The sequence below is a fragment of the Saccopteryx bilineata genome, chromosome 6 (assembly GCF_036850765.1).
Source record: "Saccopteryx bilineata isolate mSacBil1 chromosome 6, mSacBil1_pri_phased_curated, whole genome shotgun sequence".
In the NCBI taxonomy this organism is placed as follows: domain Eukaryota; kingdom Metazoa; phylum Chordata; class Mammalia; order Chiroptera; family Emballonuridae; genus Saccopteryx; species Saccopteryx bilineata.
Genome location: NC_089495.1, coordinates 206,300,799 through 206,320,759, shown reverse-complemented (window position 1 = coordinate 206,320,759; position 19,961 = coordinate 206,300,799). Strand labels below are relative to the sequence as shown.

At 58.7% G+C, this 19,961-nt stretch overlaps 2 protein-coding genes across 3 annotated transcripts in view; both read left to right on the top strand.

Moving 5' to 3' along the window:
* Nucleotides 1-517: 517 nt before the first annotated feature.
* On the top strand, nt 518-11,339 carry SIRPB2 (signal regulatory protein beta 2). Of its 2 annotated transcripts, XM_066237147.1 has the most exons (5): nt 519-1,269; nt 3,928-4,305; nt 5,729-6,070; nt 7,224-7,289; nt 9,295-11,339. In XM_066237147.1, exons 1-5 carry the CDS (start codon nt 1,200-1,202, stop codon nt 9,438-9,440), a joined length of 1,002 nt encoding a protein of 333 aa, XP_066093244.1. In that variant the 5' UTR covers nt 519-1,199; the 3' UTR covers nt 9,441-11,339. The 2 variants fall into 2 exon arrangements, with proteins under 2 accessions (XP_066093245.1, XP_066093244.1); XM_066237148.1 differs by lacking the exon at nt 7,224-7,289 and having other exon boundaries at nt 518-1,269.
* A 1,654-nt stretch (nt 11,340-12,993) lies between these two features.
* Nucleotides 12,994-19,961, top strand: part of NSFL1C (NSFL1 cofactor) — a 30,072-nt gene continuing 23,104 nt past the window's right edge. Inside the window, exons 1-2 of the mRNA XM_066236014.1 lie at nt 12,994-13,152; nt 15,783-15,883. Coding sequence (XP_066092111.1) covers nt 13,048-13,152; nt 15,783-15,883 — 206 coding nt within the window. The 5' untranslated portion in view covers nt 12,994-13,047. The remainder of the gene's footprint in view (nt 13,153-15,782; nt 15,884-19,961) is intronic.

Below are 19,961 nucleotides of genomic sequence, written 5' to 3'. Positions count from 1 at the left end.
ACCCAGATGAAATGACCAACCCACAGAAGCATGAATCAAATAAATGGTTCTGGTTTTAAGCCGTTTACATTTTTTTTGGTGGGGAGTGGGGTTTGTTACACGGCCGTAGCTGACCCATACAATGCCTGACCTACTTAGTAGAACAAACTCAATGAATCTTCAGTAACACGTGAAAATAAAAGAAACAGCTCAGAAAGGCGTCCACCCGGCTGAGCGGGAGCAGGCGGTTCAGGAGTCTGACGGGTAGGCGCTGAGGGTCTCGTACAGTTTTCCAGGGCTGAGGTCAGTGCAGAGAGGTTCCGATGGACGGGCCTCCTCGACCAGAGGACGGGAAAGGGAGCCATGGAGGGTAGCAGGGGTGCCGACGCAAGGTGCCAGTGTGCCAGACGGGGCGGGCCACCCCTGAGCAGACCCAGTGCAGAGTGCGCAGGGACCAGGACCTTCTCGTGACAGACGCCAGAGCCCAAAAAGGTCCTCAGACCCACGGCGGCCGTCCTGCCCCAGAAGGGAAGCTTGGTGTCCTCTACGCCCAGGACCATCCGGAGGAGGAAGGAGAGAGGGACGCTCAGGAAGCCTGAGGGGTTTGTTGTTCTTTTTCTGGAAAAGACTGAGTTAACCTCGAAGGAAGCGACGGCAACTTATACCCGCGTGGACGGCGCGCGCTCCACCCCCTACGGGCCACCGCATGTTTATTCTGTTTTACAGACCAGGAGTCGGAATTACAGGGTGTTCAAATAATTGTAACAAGTGGGTACAGCCAAGATTCGAACCCAGGCAGGGGCTGTCAGAACCCGGAAGAGCCTTGGATGGTTTTCGTCGGCTCAGAAACAAAAAGGCGCAGAGACGGCAAATGAGTGCGGAAGGTCACACAGCCAGGAAGAAGCAAACCCGAGTGCACACTGTGACGGCCACGCTTGTCTCCCTCCCCAGCGCTGAGGACAGAGTCGGCGGTCAGGGACCACTGGAGTTTTGACACAGTGCTTACAAGAACCGCGGCCCAGACACAGAAGCCGGAAACCCCTCCAGCTGGCTCCTTCCTCTTCTCTCGCTGTTGTCAGAACACTTCCCCAAGAAGCCTTCATCCTGTCCCGTGGAGCAGACGCAGCCTTGTCCACGGGCCCCACTTCCGACTCCAGCACACCGGAGAGCAGAGAGACAGCTGGCCTCGGGGACACAGGAGGCCCCCTGCGCCTCTCGCCATGCCCACCCTGCCTGGCCCGGCCCACTCGCCTCCCTCCCGGCTCCTGGGGCTGCTCCTTGTCCTCTCAGGTAAGCGGGGTCGGGGACAGGACAGAATTGCCCCCTGGCTGGTTCCAGAGAGGGGCACCAGGTCCTCTGGCACGCCTGGCGGGGCTCGAACCCGCCAAGATGGAGTAGGAGAAGGGCGTGAGGAACGTGGCTGACCCAGCAGAGCTCAGGCTCAGCGTCCCAAGAAGCAGAACCCGGGCAGAGCAGTGACGTTCTGCTCCCGGGCTCCTGGGCTTCCTGGGCTCCTGCCAGGTGGGTCCTGGCTCTGGCACCTGGGTGCCCAAGTCTCTTCTACAACGCAGGAACACGCAGGGACCCTTCTCTAGAAATGCTGGGAGTGTTCGACATAGAGACGGGGAGGCACAGCCCAGGGCCAGTGATGTAATTTAAACGCAAGCCTTTTGTTCAGAAAGTCTTGAGAATTTTAAGGCAGACGCAGCAGAGCGCTAACTCAAGCCGGGGCCCTTTGAAGCGCGGGGACCCCAGTGAGCCGGCACTGGCCCAGCCGGGGGCGGCGGGGGCGGGGGGGGGGGCAAAGCTGGGCCCAGATCTCACCACCGGTTGCTTTAAGTAAGTTTTCTCTGAGCCTCACGTGTCCCCCTCTGTAAAATGGGGCTAATCCTAGGGCCCACCCCATAGCTTTGTTAGGAAGTTCCCATGAGATAATACCTATCAGGACAGCTCGCCTTTACACAGTGCAGGGGGTCGGGTTCTGACTCCCCCCTGCAATTAAAATCCACATGGAACTTCCGAATCTCCAAACACCAAACTGCACATCGTCTGCCGCTGACCAGAGCCTTACGTACTAACGGTCAGTTAACACATATTTCGTGTTAGAAGTAGTATATTCTGTATACTTACAGTCAAGCGAAAGAAAATGTCAAGAAAATCATAAAATTACGATTAAAACTATATATAGTAAATATGTATATAATAAACCTGTAACAGCCACTTATTACCGTCCCCAAGTATTGTGTACTGTACGCACTTAACGTGTCCTAACCTTTTACACGACTGGCTGGGCAGTAGGCTCGTTTCTACCAGCAAAACCACAGATACACGAGGAGTCTCTTGCTCTCTGACCATACCATGGCCACGGAGTCACTAGGCAATAGGAATTTTTCAACTCCCCTATGATTTTATGGGACCACCACAGCCTAGGCAGCCAGCTGTTGACCAAAAACATCTGTGTGTGATGAGCGACTATAGTATAAGAACCTTACCATGGTATCCTAACCTTTCCCCATCTCTGCCTTTATCCTATTATTGTCTTAACATTACTTATACATGTGCTATTGTACAAGCCTCATAATAGAATGTTGTCACTTCTTGTTTTTTTATCATTTGGGGGGGCCTTGCTTTTCTGACTCGTTAAGTGGGACCAGAGCACTTCTCTCTGGGTAGGGTTCTCTGTCCTGCATAATCCGCCCGTTGCCCTGCCAATCACGAGGTTTCCGGGTCTGAATGGTCGGAGCAGGCAGTAGTCTCAGCCCCGTGCTGAGTGGTGGGCACCGTTCTCTGAATATGTGTGAGGCCAGGGAAGGGCCCCCCCGGAAAGGATTAGAGAGAACAGATCTGACTAGCTCGGGTAAATGGTATTTGGCCTGGGTGTTGCTGAACTTCTTCTTGGAACTAAAGACACTGAGGACAAAGGGCACCCCTAGGGTTAACTCTGGGGGTGTCACTTGGCCACGAGGCAGTCCTCGATGGCTAAGAGCGCACGCCCAGCAGAAGGCAGGCAGAAAGAGAGTTTAGAGTTTCACAACCCTTCCCCACATCCTCTTTGATGTGTCTTCACCTCCTGACCTCACCTCACTCGCAACTGAGAAACATCCGGATGTGCTGCAGGCTTATGTCCTGGAGGGAGGGACACGGACGTGTTCCCAGGGTGCGATGGGGCGCAAACCCAGGGACTTTTGGGGGCATGACGAGTTGGTTTGTTTCCTAGGGATGCCCTAACCAAGTTCCTCGACCTGCTGGGTACTTACTTTCTGACCGTTCTGCAGAGGTGAAGGGTTCTGCAAGGTTGACGGTCCCTGAGGCCTGTCTCCTCAGTGGATGAATGGCTGTCATCTCCCCGTGTCTCTGTGTAGTCTTCCTTCTGTGTGCGGGTGTGTCCTACTATTCTCTTCTTATGTCAGGATGCCAGTCACGTTGGAGTAAGACCCACCCGTGTGACCTCATTTTAACTTCCTCACCTACGTTTATAAGAGACTTCATCTCCAAACGCAGCCACGGTCTGAGGTGCAGGGTTTAGGACTTCAACATACGAATTGCGGGGAGGAAGGGGGTGGCACCCTTCAGCCCATACACGGCGACCCTGGACACTCAGTGTCTTCTGTCCTCAAACGGGGATCATGCCGCCCAGCTCGCGGGCGCACGGGGGGGGGGGGGGAGGGAAGGGGGGGGGAGAAAGGGCCGCGACACAGGCCGTGCCTGGCCGCGTGGTGAGCGAGCACTCCGGGGCCATCTATGACTTGCGAGTTCTCCATTCAACAGCTCTGCCCAGTCCAGCCAGCTGCCTCCTCTCCTCTCACTTCCGTCTGCAGCAACACCCCCGGGCTGGACCGAGCAATTGTACTTGGTCAGCTCCTGACTAGTTTCTGTTCGGCTTGCCCCCGAGATCTCCCAGTCAGTCCTTCCTGCCCGGCTCACGGGGCCTTCCTTCCTCCCCCGCAGGAACCTCCGAGCAGGGCCACGGGACAGAGTGGCAGGTGCTGCAGCCCGAGGGCCCCCTGCTGGTGGCAGAAGGGGAGACCCTCCTCCTGAGGTGCACGGTGGTCGGCTCCTGCGCCCAAGCCCACGCGGGGATGAGGTGGGTCCAGGTGAGAGATCAGCGCCCGCAGGAAATTTACAACTTCAAACCCGGCTTCTTCTCCCCCGGGGTGACGCCCCTGAGCCTGGAGCAGCCCTCGGAGCCCCCGGATTGCGACTACTCCATCTATATCCTCAACGTCACCCGGGAGCAGGCGGGAACCTACCACTGTGTGACGCCGGAGGGCGCGCGTGGGCGCGCAGAAGGGCAGCGGGGCGAAGGCACCTCGGTGCTTGTGAAGGGTGAGCGCCCGGCCCCGCGGGTCACCGCGTTCTGCGCGGCTCCGTTTCCCCTGCGTTGGTCACTCTTATCCACAATCATGCCGCGCGCACACCACCTCCGCCGCGGCGCGCAGCCACTCGTGTGTCTCACTGACATTTCCCGGGGACTGGGGTGGTTCAAGGGTCCAGACCGGCCGGAGCCCATTCTTCTCACGGGGATGGCGGAAGAACAAGAGGGCCATTCCCAACACCCCCTGCACTTTCCTAGCTTCTGTCCACATAATGTCTGCTAACCGCCCATGGGTGATGACTCAATAGGAGAACTCCAATAGACAAGAAAGTATGGCCCTGGCCGGTTGGCTCAGCGGTAGAGCGTCGGCCTGGCGTGTGGGGTACCCGGGTTCGATTCCAGGCCAGGGCACATAGGAGAAGTGCCCATTTGCTTCTCCATCTCCCCCCTCCTTCCTCTCTGTCTCTCTCTTCCCCTCCCGCAGCCAAGGCTCCATTGGAGCAAAGATGGCCCGGACGTTGGGGATGGCTCCTTGCCCTCTGCCCCAGGCGCTAGAGTGGCTCTGGTCACAACAGAGCGATGCCCCAGAGGGGCAGAGCATCGCCCCCTGGTGGGCAGAGCGTCGTCCCTAGTGGGCGTGCCGGGTGGATCCGGGTCAGGCGCATGTGGGAGTCTGTCTGACTGTCTCTCCCCGTTTCCAGCTTCAGAAAAATACAAAATAATAATAATAATAAAGTGTGCATGAGTATGGCTGTACCGGGGTGGGGGGCTCAAGAACTGGGGCTGATCATTTAATTTCCCTCAGTCCCCAAAGCAAACGGTTGTGTCATCATCTATAAGTTCACCAGTGATGACCTGGGTAGCCAGATCCTGGGCGTGTCACCCTTAAGTCAGTCACTTCAGATCTATGTACTTGGAAAGGGCTTAACCTGAAAAACAGGCCACATAACTCTTAGTTCAAGAGCCGTTCGGGTGATGGAACGGAAGAACAGATGTTTGTGACACCACTCTGTAAACTGCTGAGGTGGAGAGGGTCTGTGTGTGTGGTGTGGGGGTGTGTGTGGGGGCGCTCATCTGAACTTGATGTAAGCATCTCAGGAAGACATCCCCGACTCCTCCCCAGCTGCGCTGGTACCGTCTCCCAGTCCGGCAGTCCTCTGGGTTTCCAGACTCAGCGGGCTTTTTCCGGACCCTGTCTGCCACCAGACGGAGCCCTTCCTCGGGACAGAACATTTCTGTGCGTTTCTGAGCTTCAGTCCCAGCCTCGACACCAAGTTGGTGTGACCGAGAACTTCGTGACTGAGTAATGAGGGAAATGCAGGAGGAAGTGGCTGAGTGAAGAAACCAGGAAGGGGTAGGGAAGACATGAGGGGGGAAAGGAGTGGACCACGGTGGGAGAGAGAGAATAAAACACGGATCTCTCTTCGGCTGCAGGAGCCGGGGACCTAGAGCCAAACCTCCGGATCATCCAGCCCCAGGAGCTGGTGTTGGCGACCACGGGGGACGCTGTCTTCCTGAACTGCACGGTGCTTGGGGATGGTCCCCCCGGACCCATCAGGTGGTTTCGGGGGGCTGGCCTGAGCCGGGAAGCCATTTACAACTTTCAAGGCCTCTCCCAGCCCAACGTGATGGCGGTCCGGGCCTCCAGCACGGACTTCAGCATCGTTCTGCGAGGTGTCTCCCCTGAGTATGCCGGCACCTACTACTGTGTCAAGTTTCAGAGGAAGCTCAACAGGCAACACCTGTCTGGACAGGGCACCAGGCTGAGAGTGAGAGGTGGGACCGCTGGTCTGGAGGTGTTAGGGGGGTGGGGAGGCTATCCACAGGGAACTTCGCTCCATGTCCCAGACAAGCCGTCTCCTCTCAGCCTCCCTGTCTGGACAGGGCACCAGGCTGAGAGTGAGAGGTGGGACCGCTGGTCTGGAGGTGTCAGGGGGGTGGGGGAGGCTATCCACAGGGAACTTCGCTCCATATCCCAGCCTCCCTGTCTGGACAGGGCACCAGGCTGAGAGTGAGAGGTGGGACTGGTGGTCTGGAGGTGTTAGGGGGGTGGGGGAGGCTATCCACAGGGAACTTCGCTCCATATCCCAGCCTCCCTGTCTGGACAGGGCACCAGGCTGAGAGTGAGAGGTGGGACCGCTGGTCTGGAGGTGTCAGGGGGGCGGGGGAGGCTATCCACAGGGAACTTTGCCCCATATCCCAGACAAGCCGTCTCCTCCCAGCCTCCCTGCCTGGACAGGGCACCAGGCTGAGAGTGAGAGGTGGAACTGGTGGTCTGGAGGTGTTAGGGGGGTGGGGGAGGTTATCCACAGGGAACTTCTCTCCATATCCCAGACAAGCCGTCTTCTCTCAGCCTCCCTGCCTGGACAGGGCACCAGGCTGAGAGTGAGAGGTGGGACTGGTGGTCTGGAGGTGTTAGGGGGGTCGGGGAAGCTATCCACAGGGAACTTTGCTCCATATCCCAAACAAGCCATCTCTTCTCAGCCTCCCTGCCTTTACAGAAGCTGTCCCCTCTGCCTGGAATGTTTCCTCATTTTCTATGGAGAACTCCTACTCATCCTTCAAAGCCCAGCATAAATAGCCCCCTCCTCTGTGAAACCTTCTCCTTCTACCAGCCAGAGTTAATTTTGTCCCCATAAAACTTTATAGAGTCAGTGATTCAACAAACATCTATTGTGTGCCTGCTGACTGCTCTGCACTGTCCTGGAAGCTGTGGATACCACAATCAGTCAGACATTGTTTCTACCCCGGAGAGGCTCTATCCAGCATGTCTAACTAGCCCTTCATAGTTACCTGGTTTGACTTCCAGCACCCACCCCAGGTAGAAACCGGCAGACTCTTCTTGGTGACCCCAACTCCAAGCACAGGGCTGAGAAAGTGGTGGGACAGAAAGAAAAGGGGAATCTGAGACCACCTCTCTCCCTTGCAGCAAAGCCCACCTCTCCCCAAGAGGCAGAAGTTACCAATCAACACGTAGCCAAGGGGTTTCCGTCAGGTGAGTGTGTCGACCTCCTGCGGAGTTGACCAGTCCCCACCGGCACGGGGCGGGACCAAAGATGGCTTAGCCACGGGAAGGCAGTGGGCCCTTCTTGGGCCCATCTGCCACCACGAAAGTTCTAAGGGCCCCGGCTGGTTGGCTCAGTGGTAGAGTGTCGGCCCAGTGTGCAGATGTCCCAGGTTCGATTCCCGGCCAGGGCACACAGGAGAAGAGCCCATCTACTTCTCCACCCTTCCCCCTCTCCTTCCTCTCTCTCTCTTCCCCTCCTGCAGCTAAGGCTCCACTGGAGCAAAGCTGGCCCGGGCACTGAGGATGGCTCTATGGCCTCTGCCTCAGGCACTAGAATGGCTCCAGTTGCCACGGAGCAAAGCCCCAGATGGGCAGAGCATCGCCCCCTGGTGGGCATGCCGGGTGGATCCCAGTCGGATGCATGTGAGAGTCTATTTGACTGCCTACCCGCTTCTAACTTCAGAAAAATACAAAAAAAAAGAAAAAAGAAAAAAGGAAGTTCTAAGGACTCCATCTCAACTGCAGAACCAGGGATCCAGAGAACCTTGTTAAAGCTCGATCAGAGAAGCAGCCAGTACTAACTGTTCAGTGGGCGGGCTTGCTTGAGAGGTAGTGAGCTCCCCGTGATTCCTGGTAAGATGACACGGTTAAAACCGTGCATAAGAGAGCGGCAGCACGTGGCTCTGCAGCTGGGCTTCCTGGATTGAGCCCCTTTCCATCTGTGAGACTGTGGGCAGGTTGCTCCACTCTTTGAACCTCTGGTGTCCTGCGCTGTGGACAGGGATGGGGGTGGGATAAGAATCAGAGAGCCTGGCCCTGGCCGGTTGGCTCAGTGGTAGAGCATTGGCCTGGCGTGCAGAAGTCCCGGGTTCGATTCCCGGCCAGAGCACACAGGAGAAGCGCCCATCTGCTTCTCCACCCCTCCCCCTCTCCTTCCTCTCTGTCTCTCTCTTCCCCTCCCGCAGCCGAGGCTCCATTGGAGCAAAGATGGCCTGGGCACTGGGGATGGCTCCTTGGCCTCTGCCCCAGGTGCTAGAGTGGCTCTGGTGGCAACAGAGCGACGCCCTGGAGGGGCAGAGCATCACCTGGTGGGTGTGCCGGGTGGATCCCGGTTGGGCACATGCGGGAGTCTGTCTGACTGTCTCTCCCCGTTTCCAGCTTCAGAAAAATACAAAAAAAAAAAAAAAAAAGGAATCAGAGAGCCTACCTCACAGGGCTGTGTGTGGATCCAATGAGTCCCACGTGCCGACTGCCCAGTACTGTGCCTGTCACAGCACCTGTTAGCACCCAGGGACACTGGACAGCTGGGGAGAGGGGGAGGACTGGGACTAGAGGGGCCAGGTTGTCTTCCCTGCTGCTCAGCCCTGTTCCTGCCATTCTAGGGAACCCATACTTCTTGGACACATGTGGCCCTGAGCCAATCACATTCCCCCTCTGGGTCTGTCCCCTCGTCTGTACAAACTGCATCACTATCCTTATCTGGCAAGATCAGTTTGAGGGTTATATTAGGCAATTAGGAAGTGCTTAGCTCAGGGCCGGGGGCAGAGGAGCCAAGCGGCCGTCAAATGAATGTTTTCTATTATAGCAGATCCTTGAATGATGTCATTACAGCATGGATGAGATGCCATGGGAACTTCGCTCTTGTTTCTATCAATTAGCCTGTGATCAAATTGGTTTCATCACACATATGATGGGTTTTGCTGAAAGTCACAGAACTTATCATCAATGTTAAGGGAGGACTTCCTGTGTTGTCGGAGGTCAGGGATGCTATCAAGGTGATTAAAGGTACAGGTAGGATATTTAGCAAAGCCTTTCGGTGCCTGGTACAAAGGGAGGGGAGGACTCAGATCTCCTCCTCCAGTAGTAGAAGGAACATGGTGGCCCCAGAGGTTGTAGGGCAGCTGAGTCCAACCTCACACACTGGGAGCCCCGAGGGGAGAGCTGTTGAGGGTCCCCCTGGAGTCCTTGCTGAACTCTCCTCTGTCTCCCCCAGGCCTCCTGTCTGTGCTCACAGCTGTGACCCTGGGCCTGAAGGCGGTGACTCTGGCTGGACTCCTGCTGGCCCTGGCTGCCCGCCGGAGAAACCCTGGGCAAGAAATCATCAAAACCCTGGACCCAGCGAAGCTGCGCTCATCTTAGCCTGGGGCCTGGGTGAGGGGCCAGCTCCAACCCCAGCCTCCATCTGTCCCCCAGGACTCATGACAACCTCCAGGACCCCATACACCACATCTCGGTTCACCTGGTGAAACACCCCACTCGGCAGTGGGCGCCCGCTGACGGCCTTCCTCCGTCTCCCCAGCCTGGGCAGGGCCTCCTGGTCCTTCGTGGCCTAGTCTGACATCTCCACGGGCCCTTGCCCCTGCTGCAACCCCTTCTCTGGTGCCCCCCACCCCTGCCCCTGCTCCCCGTTTTCACAGCCTTCAAGCTCTAACTCAGAGACTCCCCGGAAGGTCTCCCTGCGCGCTCCTGAGCTCACCCGGCCACACGGCCTGCGCCCCTCAATCCACCTCCTTCCCTCCCCTCTCCTGCCCTCGTCTCTTCCCCGCTGTGGCCAGCTCCGGTGGCTGGAACAGAGCTGGAGTAGGAAGGGGAGACGTAAGCTGGGCCTTCAGCTCCCCTCCTCCCTGCCCCGTTTTGTTGAGAGCTTTTAGATAAGTGTTGTAAAATGTAGTTGCTTTTTTTTTTTTTTTGTATTTTTCTGAAGTGAGAAGTGGGGAAGCAGACAGACAGACTCCCGTATTTGTCCAATTGGGATCCACCCCGCATGCCCACCAGGGGGCGATGCTCTGCCCATCTGGGCCGTTCCTCCCCTGCAACTGGAGCCATTCTAGCGCCTGGGGCGGAGGCCATGAAGCCATCCTCAGCGCCGGGGCCAACTTTGCTCCATTGGAGCCTTGGCTGCGGGAGGGGAAGAGAGAGACAGAGAGAAAGGAGAGGGGGGAGGGTGGAGAAGCAGATGGGCGCTTCTCCTGTGTGTCCTGGCCAGGAATTGAACCCTGGACTTCCACATGCCAGGCCGATGCTCTACCTCTGAGCAAACCGGCCAGGGCTAAAATGTAGCTTCAAACTGATACAAACACACCCCAGTTTCCTTGGAATCCAATTGCCCCCTAAATGCCTCCAGTCAGATCATCTGGAGCTGCCTCCAAAAACCAGACAAGGAAACTGACCAGCACAGTTCCCTGGGTCAAGGAGAGACCGGGTGGTGCAGTGGTTAGGCACACAAACCCTAGGTTCAAACTTCTTTAAGAGTCCGGGGGTTTTGTACCCATAGAATGGACCCGATACTAGAACTCACTCACTTCATAGAGTTGCCACAAGGGTGAATGCGTTTGTCTCTTTAAAGCGCTCTTAAGAGGGTCTGAGGCATAGCAAGTGCTCAGTCAACACTGGCTGTCAGGTAACCTGACAGAGGAAGGACGGCCTTGTTTTTTCTCTCTAGTCGCCCAAAGCCAAAGAGAGAGTAACATCTGGGTTCGGGCGGGACTTGCATCCCAGCGGAGGAGCTAGATCTTGAGGAGCCAATCACCTTCAGATGTTTGAGCCCGGCCGAGTCGTCATCAGTTTCCAGGGTGAAAAGCCTTGCCGGCAGCCGAGCATGCGCACACTCCAGGCTCCTGGACTTTCTGGGAAGGCCGTGTGGGCAGAGGGCGGCGGATATTTCGAGGTTAACACAGCAATGAAGGGGACGGGGACCGGGATCAGAGCTGGTAGTGGGTGCCCTCGCAGTAGAAAGGAGAGTCTCTAACCACAGAGGTCATCCTTCCACACGTCCTGCAGCTGAAAAGCTGCTCATAAAAACCTGAACCTACGTCCTAATTCATCTGACATATAAACTAAAAATATTTGTTGCCCCGTTTTGATAGACATCAAGTTTCCCAGGAATGCAACTCCTGACTCAATGGAGGGAAGACTGAACCTTGTGTTGTGCATAACTTTATGATGTGCTTTTCTTTCTTTTTATCATTTTGAAAAGTAATGTCACTCACAGCCACACACAGTGTTTTAACCACTCATAAAACAGCCCTGTACATAGAAGCAAGCATCTAATTGCTTCATTTTGTTCTTGTATTATACACTTGTATTATACGTATACCTGAGGACACGCAGGTCATTTGCTTCCAAATTATTTTCCCTTTACTTCTCCAATTTGGGCATGATGTTGATTTTTTTCAATGAGTATAAGATCAATTTTATTAACTCTGAATTCCATGTAAATTAGTAATGGGGTGATACTAAATGTTTGTTATGAAACAGGGGGTCTGGGTCTAAGAACGCTGAGTACATGGGGCCGGCCCAGCTCCCACCGCCCACCCAGCTCAGATGTGCACCCTGAAGCCCAGAGAGGCCCAGATACCCGCTCACTTCGCCCAGCCTCTCCGGGGAGAGCCCCGCCCACAACCACAGTGAACTTTGCTCCCACTCCACAACCTCTCCACTATGGGACAGCGTGTTTGCAGATCCGAGGCCCCAGGCCATTTCTCCCTGAAACAAAGGCATCTGTTTTATAGGAAGATGCACAGTTTCGTGTACTGTGATTAGGTCACATCCCAGAGTCAGCTCAACACTCCTCAGGGGGTCCAGGTTCCGGCCCTGCATCCCTATCCTCAGATTCTGATCTCTGTGCTTCCGACCTGGATGCTCAGACACTCCAGGTTTCATTCATTTACTCCTTCAGTAACTCAGCTTTCACCCCGGGGTCTCTGAGTCCAGAACACGGGCTCTTAAAGCCCTATTACGCTGGAGATAGCCACAGGCCCTGCTGTCACAGGCATGTGGCTCTCGGGGAAGGTGGACACTTAACCAGCGTGCACAGTGTGCACAGATGTAGAAGGGCCCCCTTGAGGAGGGGACGCCTGAACTGAGACCCGAAAGGACAAGTGGGATTTGGCAAAGGGAAGATAGAAACGCGACTCCAGGCAGGTGGCAAGAGGTAAGAGAGCAAAGAAGCTCAGGACCTAAAAGGCAGGATCGTGGCCGAGAAGGTGCCCTTTGGTGCGGAGGCTTGAAGAAAGTGAGGGAGCGGCTTGCCCACCGGCGAAGGAAAGGTGTTCCCGGCAAGAACAGCACGTGCGAAGGTTCCTGCAAATGCACGTCTGGCACGTTGAGGAACGGCGAGCTCGCCGGGGTGCCTGGAGCAGAGGAATCTCCAGAGATGCGGTGGAGGAGCTGGCGAAGGCCGCATGGATCTTGCGGGCCCCGAGACTCACATGGAGAGAGATGGGGAGCCACGGCAGGGGTGGGAGAGAGGAGTGACCTGTCGTTGTTCAAGGTCTGTTTCTGTTCCCTAGAAGGTGAGCAACCAGAGGGCAGGGACTTTGCTTTGCTCGCTGCCGGTCCCAGCCTTGGAAGAGCGCAGGGCCCTTGGTAATAGTCAATATTTGAACACGTGAATGAACGCACGGATAACTTCACAGAAAGATGGGATGAGTCCATGCTTCATTGCGACTCTGACTCCTTCAGCCATCGCGCATTCTGTCCGCGTGTTTTTAAGACGCGCCCCGCCCCTCCGCTCCGCGCCACTCCCACCCACGCCGTTGGGCTGCAGATCCGCGCCGCGGCCGCCAGAGGGCGCGGAGCGGCGGCGTTTTCCACACGGAAGACTTTGTGTGAGGCACCGCATGGGGCGGGGCCTGCGGACGAGCGCCGCTCGGCTGGCCCGGGTCCACCCGCGGGCGGAACGCGGCAGCGCGGCTAAGGCTGTGCAGCGACGGCCGGAGCGGTTTGAGCAGCACACGGGGCGAAGATGGCGGCGGAGAGGCAGGAGTCACTGAGGGAGTTCGTGGCGGTGACGGGCACCGAGGAGGACCGGGCTCGCTTCTTCCTCGAGTCGGCCGGCTGGGACCTGCAGGTAGCAAGCGCCGCGAGGCCGGCTGCGGCCGGGCGGGCCGGGGGCGGCGGGGCGCGGGCGCCTGGCGCGTCCAGCCCGCGGTGGCCGAAGCGCACCGTCATGCCGGCGGGGCCGCGGCCCGACACAGGCCTCACCGGCCCTGCGGCCGCTCGCCGCGCGTCGCCAGCTGCCCTCAGTGGCGGGGGAACGCGGGCCAGCCGCGGACCCGCCCCACCCCGCCTGCCTCGGCCAGACTTGGGGCGCTGCAGCAACCCGCGTGCAGAGGGGGAGCTGGGGGCGTGGCGACCGCGCCGCCTCCGGGCTGGAGGTCGGGCCTGCACCGCCAGCTCCCGGTGGAGTCGCGCCGGGGCCCAAGGGGGTCGTTTGTTTCCGTGTACATAGCCCGACCGACCGCCCGTGGAGGGAGGAAGCCGGGCCAAGGAATGGGCCCACGCCCCCTCCTGTACCCAGTGGCGGGCAGAAACTGCCTCTGGGTGGGGGCGCAAGGTGGGAGCCTATTCATCTCCCTTAGCTACTTTATCTATAAAATGGGGGGGGGTCTCGTGGAGGTGATCGTCGTATTAAATAAACACTAATGAAAACATGACAGATGAGCCACACAGACAGGGCAGGGGTTTCAGTAAACTGTTGAATCATCCGTGCCTAGAACAACGCCCAGCACCTACTACTGGGTGTGCATGCAGTCATCCTTAGAGAGAGCCGCGTAGACGGTCCTGGCCAGCGGACATCTAAAGGGGAGGATAATTAACGATTGTTAGGCACCTACCAGGAGCCCCAGATGATGTTCTGCTTTATTGCATGTCTCTGGTCATCTGAGCTTTGTTTGCATTTTGCCGCTGGACGTTCAGGGAAGTGCAAGTGACTTGCTCCAGGCCTCCCTACCCAACAGGTAGAAGAGGGAACAGGAGAGCTCAGCGATGTCCGGATTCCAGAGCCCAGACTCTTAAGCAGCATATATGGCCCTGGCTGGCGCTTTACACATGGTGATTCGTTTCATCCTGGCACCGGCCAGGTAAAGAGCAGCTTCGCAGTGTTAGTTGAGGAAAGGGAAGCTTGGAGTTGGTAAGCCGTGAGGTTGGGATCGGTCGGGACTGGGTCTGCCGACTCCATCCTTGAAATCGCTTCCCCGGCGAGGTGAGGCGTCATCTCAGCTCCGCAGACGCGCAGTGTGAGCGAAGCCCATGTGCGGGGAGCGATGCAGAATGCAGCGTCCCCCCTGAAAGACCTGGAAGCTCACAGTGTTACTACGGGCAGGCCATCAGTCCCAGCCTTCTCACAGGGCACTGGGGAAACTGAGGCTCGTGCCTGTCCTATGACAGCACAGGTTCTCCTGTCAGGCCCATTACGTCCTGCAGAGGCGTGCTTGCCTGTAGCAGGCAGGCGGTAGGACATCCCATGGAGGCACCCTTCCTTATGTCCTGTCACAGCTCGCTGCCTCCCGTAGGCTGGTGACCCCGAGGAGACCTCGGTGCTGTGATTTCTCTGTGCAGATAAGGGATCGGTAGGTGCCTTCCCATGGAGTTGAGAGAAACACTCACAAATGTCCAAAGGACTTCCGTAATCCTTGTGTGTGTGCATAGAGCTCTGCTGAAATACTAACAGCTCCTCTCATCCACTGTGCAGGTTTGGTGGGACGGGTGGTCCCCTTTACTCAGCCTAGGAAAGCGGGCCTCAAGGAGAAAGTAGACGCAGCAGTCTGGAAGTAGAAGCCTCCCAGTTCCTGACTCCTGGCTCTCACATCAGGACTGAGAATAAGGGCCCAGCACCCTGCCTGGGATGGAACCTGGCTCTGCCCCTTACCAACTGGGACCCTGGGCGGTTTTCTCAATCTCTCAGTTGGTACTTCTTTTTTTTTTTCTTTTTTTTTGTATTTTTCTGAAGTTGGAAACAGGGAGGCAGTCTCAGACAGACTCCCGCATGCGCCCTACCAGGATCCACCCAGCATGCCCACCAGGGGGCAATGCTCTGCCCATCTGGGGCGTTGCTCTACTGCAATCAGAGCCATTCTAGCGCCTAAGGCAGAGGCCATAGAGCCACCCCCAGCACCCGGGCCATCTTTGCTCCAATGGAGTCTTGGCTGCGGGAGGGGAAGAGAGAGACAGAGAGGAAGGAGAGGGGGAGGGGTGGAGAAGCAGATGGGTGCTTCTCCTGTGTGCTCTGGTCGGGAATCAAACCCAGGACTCCTGCACACCAGGCCGACGCTCTACCACTGAGCAAACCGGCCAGGCCGCAGTTGGTACTTCTGTATCAGCTATAAAATGAGAGGAGAATAGTGCTAACTGCATAGGATGAAACATGTTAACATGCGTGCAAGTACACCCAATGTAGCTCATAAATAAATGCCCGATAGAGATGCGCTGCTTTTATTAGATCACATTTTTTAATAAAAATGAGAGTGAGGAGAGTCTCCATCCCAGCCTTCCTTCCTTCTTGCCTTTTTTCCCTCATAGTGGGTGGGATTTGTTTCAGGTGACATGAGGACTAGCGGTCTCGGTTTCCTGGGCCCCTGGTATAGACCTGCTTATGCCTGTGGGCCGTATCTTTGTGTTTTTGCTCCTTTGTCCTCAAAAGAGATTGGTGTTTGATGAAGGCCTGTTGAATGATCGCAAGTTACTCCCTCACTGTTTCAGATTGCCCTCGCGAGCTTTTATGAGGATGGAGGGGACGAGGAAGACATTGTGACCATTTCGCAGGCAACCCCCAGTTCAGTGTCCAGAGGCACAGCCCCCAGGTAAGGGCCAGTTTTGTTTCTTGCTATATGGGTGTCCTTCCAGCAGTGACAAGGAGCTGTTGCCAACCTGAGGAAGGGCACAGGCCTGGAGGTTTGGACCGGTGTGTGTGAGTGAACAGGTTAGACTGGCTGGTGGACAGCAGTTCCTGGTCCGGAAGGAGGGTGCTTGCGGCGTTCCCAGAAGCGAGGTTTGCCCTGGCACCTTAAGGGAGTTCTGTGTGGGCCGGCCTTCCCCCACACCGACCCATTTGACCCGACTGGGCCTTTCCCTAGAGGTGGGCACACCACACTCGGGTGGGACTCCTAGGTGAGTGTTGTCTGTGGTCTGATCCTGGGGAACCACAGAGCCTACTTTGAAGGTGTGTGAGGGTCTTTCATTTGTGAAGCATGAGGCGTGGCCTCGCCATCTCTGGGGGTTTTCAGCAGGACTTTCTTCAGGGGTGCTATAGGTGTAGAGGATGAGACTCTAGAAAGGGTTTTCTTGTTGTTGCTGCTAGTTTGTTCCTTTGATATTTTGGGATGCCCATTGCCCCATTAAGAAGTCTTGGAGAAAATAAACCTGTGTACCCTATCCTGCCCCAAATTGATTACGGAGACCTTATCTTAAGCGAACTGGCCTGGAGCCCTCTGTCCCGTCTGCATTGGGGACAGTCCCCAGGGCCTGTCCTGCCCCCTGGTTCCCAGCTTCCTAGGGCCGGGCACTGCTGTGGCTGCACAGGGGCAGCACTGCCTCCCAGGGGACAGGGCGGGCACTGCTGTGGCTGCACAGGGGCAGCACTGCCTCCCAGGGGACAGGGCGGGCACTGCTGTGGCTGCACAGGGGCAGCACTGCCTCCCAGGGGACAGGGCGGGCACTGCTGTGGCTGCACAGGGGCAGCACTGCCTCCCAGGGGACAGGGCGGGCACTGCTGTGGCTGCACAGGGGCAGCACTGCCTCCCAGGGGACAGGGCGGGGCAGCTGTGGCTGCACAGGGGCAGCACTGCCTCCCAGGGGACAGGGCGGGCACTGCTGTGGCTGCACAGGGCATCACTGCCTCCCAGGGGACAGGGCGGGCACTGCTGTGGCTGCACAGGGGCAGCACTGCCTCCCAGGGGACAGGGCGGGGCAGCTGTGGCTGCACAGGGGCAGCACTGCCTCCCAGGGGACAGGGCGGGCACTGCTGTGGCTGCACAGGGCAGCACTGCCTCCCAGGGGACAGGGCGGGCACTGCTGTGGCTGCACAGGGCATCACTGCCTCCCAGGGGACAGGGCGGGCACTGCTGTGGCTGCACAGGGGCAGCACTGCCTCCCAGGGGACAGGGCGGGGCAGCTGTGGCTGCACAGGGGCAGCACTGCCTCCCAGGGGACAGGGCGGGCACTGCTGTGGCTGCACAGGGCAGCACTGCCTCCCAGGGGACAGGGCGGGCACTGCTGTGGCTGCACAGGGGCAGCACTGCCTCCCAGGGGACAGGGCGGGGCACTGCTGTGGCTGCACAGGGGCAGCACTGCCTCCCAGGGGACAGGGCGGGCACTGCTGTGGCTGCACAGGGGCAGCACTGCCTCCCAGGGGACAGGGCCGGGCACTGCTGTGGCTGCACAGGGGCAGCACTGCCTCCCAGGGGACAGGGCCGGGCACTGCTGTGGCTGCACAGGGGCAGCACTGCCTCCCAGGGGACAGGGCGGGCACTGCTGTGGCTGCACAGGGGCAGCACTGCCTCCCAGGGGACAGGGCGGGCACTGCTGTGGCTGCACAGGGGCAGCACTGCCTCCCAGGGGACAGGGCCGGGCACTGCTGTGGCTGCACAGGGGCAGCACTGCCTCCCAGGGGACAGGGCGGGCACTGCTGTGGCTGCACAGGGGCAGCACTGCCTCCCAGGGGACAGGGCGGGCACTGCTGTGGCTGCACAGGGGCAGCACTGCCTCCCAGGGGACAGGGCGGGCACTGCTGTGGCTGCACAGGGGCAGCACTGCCTCCCAGGGGACAGGGCGGGCACTGCTGTGGCTGCACAGGGGCAGCACTGCCTCCCAGGGGACAGGGCGGGGCAGCTGTGGCTGCACAGGGGCAGCACTGCCTCCCAGGGGACAGGGCGGGCACTGCTGTGGCTGCACAGGGCAGCACTGCCTCCCAGGGGACAGGGCGGGCACTGCTGTGGCTGCACAGGGCAGCACTGCCTCCCAGGGGACAGGGCGGGCACTGCTGTGGCTGCACAGGGGCAGCACTGCCTCCCAGGGGACAGGGCGGGGCAGCTGTGGCTGCACAGGGGCAGCACTGCCTCCCAGGGGACAGGGCAGGCACTGCTGTGGCTGCACAGGGGCAGCACTGCCTCCCAGGGGACAGGGCGGGGCAGCTGTGGCTGCACAGGGGCAGCACTGCCTTCCAGGGGACAGGCACGGCCCTCCTGCCAGTCTGCACTGCAGCCTCCTCTCTGCCGTCACTGGATTGCTCCAGTTCTCCGGCATGTGTTTTTGCCAGAAAAGCTTACTTGGGTTTAAATTCAACCCCGGAATATAGATGTGCTGTTTCTTTGCCAGTGAAGCTGTAGGTTGTTTCTGAGTCTCAAACTACATCCCTCACTTGAGAGGAGCCCTCGCCCCAGACCTCTGTGCTTCCTGGACTTCTCTGCCGGCCTCCGTTTCCAGAGGAAGAGGCCGCAGCCGCCGGTCTGCGCATTGCTCAGGGGCGTGGGCCAGGACGGCGCTGACCGGGCTCATCGGTGGGGCATGGCTCCCAGCGTGAGGGCTCTCCTCACAGGTGCTGCTCGAGGAAGCTGCCTTCCTGGGGTGAGTCCTCTGGCCGCCCCGGTTACCGTGGGTGCCGGCGTGGCCGCGATGCGGCACAGGGGACACTGCACCTTCACCTGTGCGTCAGCCATCTAGTCACCCTGCTGTCCTCCGCAGTCCCCACGGCCTGTCACGGGAGCGCTGGGAAAGCGTGGGCCCGGAGCCTGGCCACCCTGTTCAGGTCCCAGTGCTGTCACTGTGTGGGTTTGCACCCTCGGGCAGGTCACCTAAGGGCACAGTCCCTCCGTTGCTCTCTCCTGTCAGATGGGAATGGCAGGTGTGACTACCAAACAGAAGGTTAATGCGTTAACACAACAGCTTTGAACACAGTAAACGTTAGCTGCTGCTGTTATCCCTTATTATTACCACTAGCCTCCATTGTTTCCTTTGTGTCCCGTGTCTCATTTCGTAACAAGTGTACACAGGTAAAAACAGACATAAAGGTACAAGAGCCAGGGAGGAGGGGTTTAATGTGAAGGCGGAGGGCAGTGATGGAAGATGGCACGTGCAGACCTGAGGCCTTGCTCAGACCGGGCACGGCGGGGCCAGGGCTCTGTGGGCTGCAGCGCTGTCCTTGTCCAGCTGCGGGGCCGGGCACTGTGGGCTGCAGCGCTGTCCTTGTCCAGCTGCGGGGCCGGGCACTGTGGGCTGCAGCGCTGTCCTTGTCCAGCTGCGGGGCCGGGGCTCTGTGGGCTGCAGCGCTGTCCTTGTCCAGCTGTGGGGCCGGGCACTGTGGGCTGCAGCGCTGTCCTTGTCCAGCTGTGGGGCCGGGCACTGTGGGCTGCAGCGCTGTCCTTGTCCAGCTGTGGGGCCGGGCACTGTGGGCTGCAGCGCTGTCCTTGTCCAGCTGTGGGGCCGGGCACTGTGGGCTGCAGCGCTGTCCTTGTCCAGCTGTGGGGCCGGGACACTGTGGGCTGCAGCGCTGTCCTTGTCCAGCTGTGGGGCCGGGGCACTGTGGGCTGCAGCGCTGTCCTTGTCCAGCTGTGGGGCCGGGGCACTGTGGGCTGCAGCGCTGTCCTTGTCCAGCTGTGGGGCCAGGCACTGTGGGCTGCAGTGCTGTCCTTGTCCAGCTGTGGGGCCGGGACACTGGGCTGCAGCGCTGTCCTTGTCCAGCTGTGGGGCCGGGCACTGTGGGCTGCAGCGCTGTCCTTGTCCAGCTGCGGGGCCGGGGCTCTGTGGGCTGCAGCGCTGTCCTTGTCCAGCTGCGGGGCCGGGGCACTGTGGGCTGCAGCGCTGTCCTTGTCCAGCTGCGGGGCCGGGGCACTGTGGGCTGCAGCGCTGTCCTTGTCCAGCTGTGGGGCCGGGCACTGTGGGCTG

Excerpts from the sequence above, each read along its gene's own strand:
- SIRPB2 (XM_066237147.1), top strand. The coding sequence starts at position 1,200 with ATGCCCACCCTGCCTGGCCCGGCCCACTCGCCTCCCTCCCGGCTCCTG. Across the intron at positions 1,270-3,927 it reads GCTGCTCCTTGTCCTCTCAG|GAACCTCCGAGCAGGGCCAC; the intron begins GTAAGCGGGGTC and ends CCTCCCCCGCAG. Across the intron at positions 6,071-7,223 it reads CACCAGGCTGAGAGTGAGAG|CAAAGCCCACCTCTCCCCAA; the intron begins GTGGGACCGCTG and ends TCTCCCTTGCAG.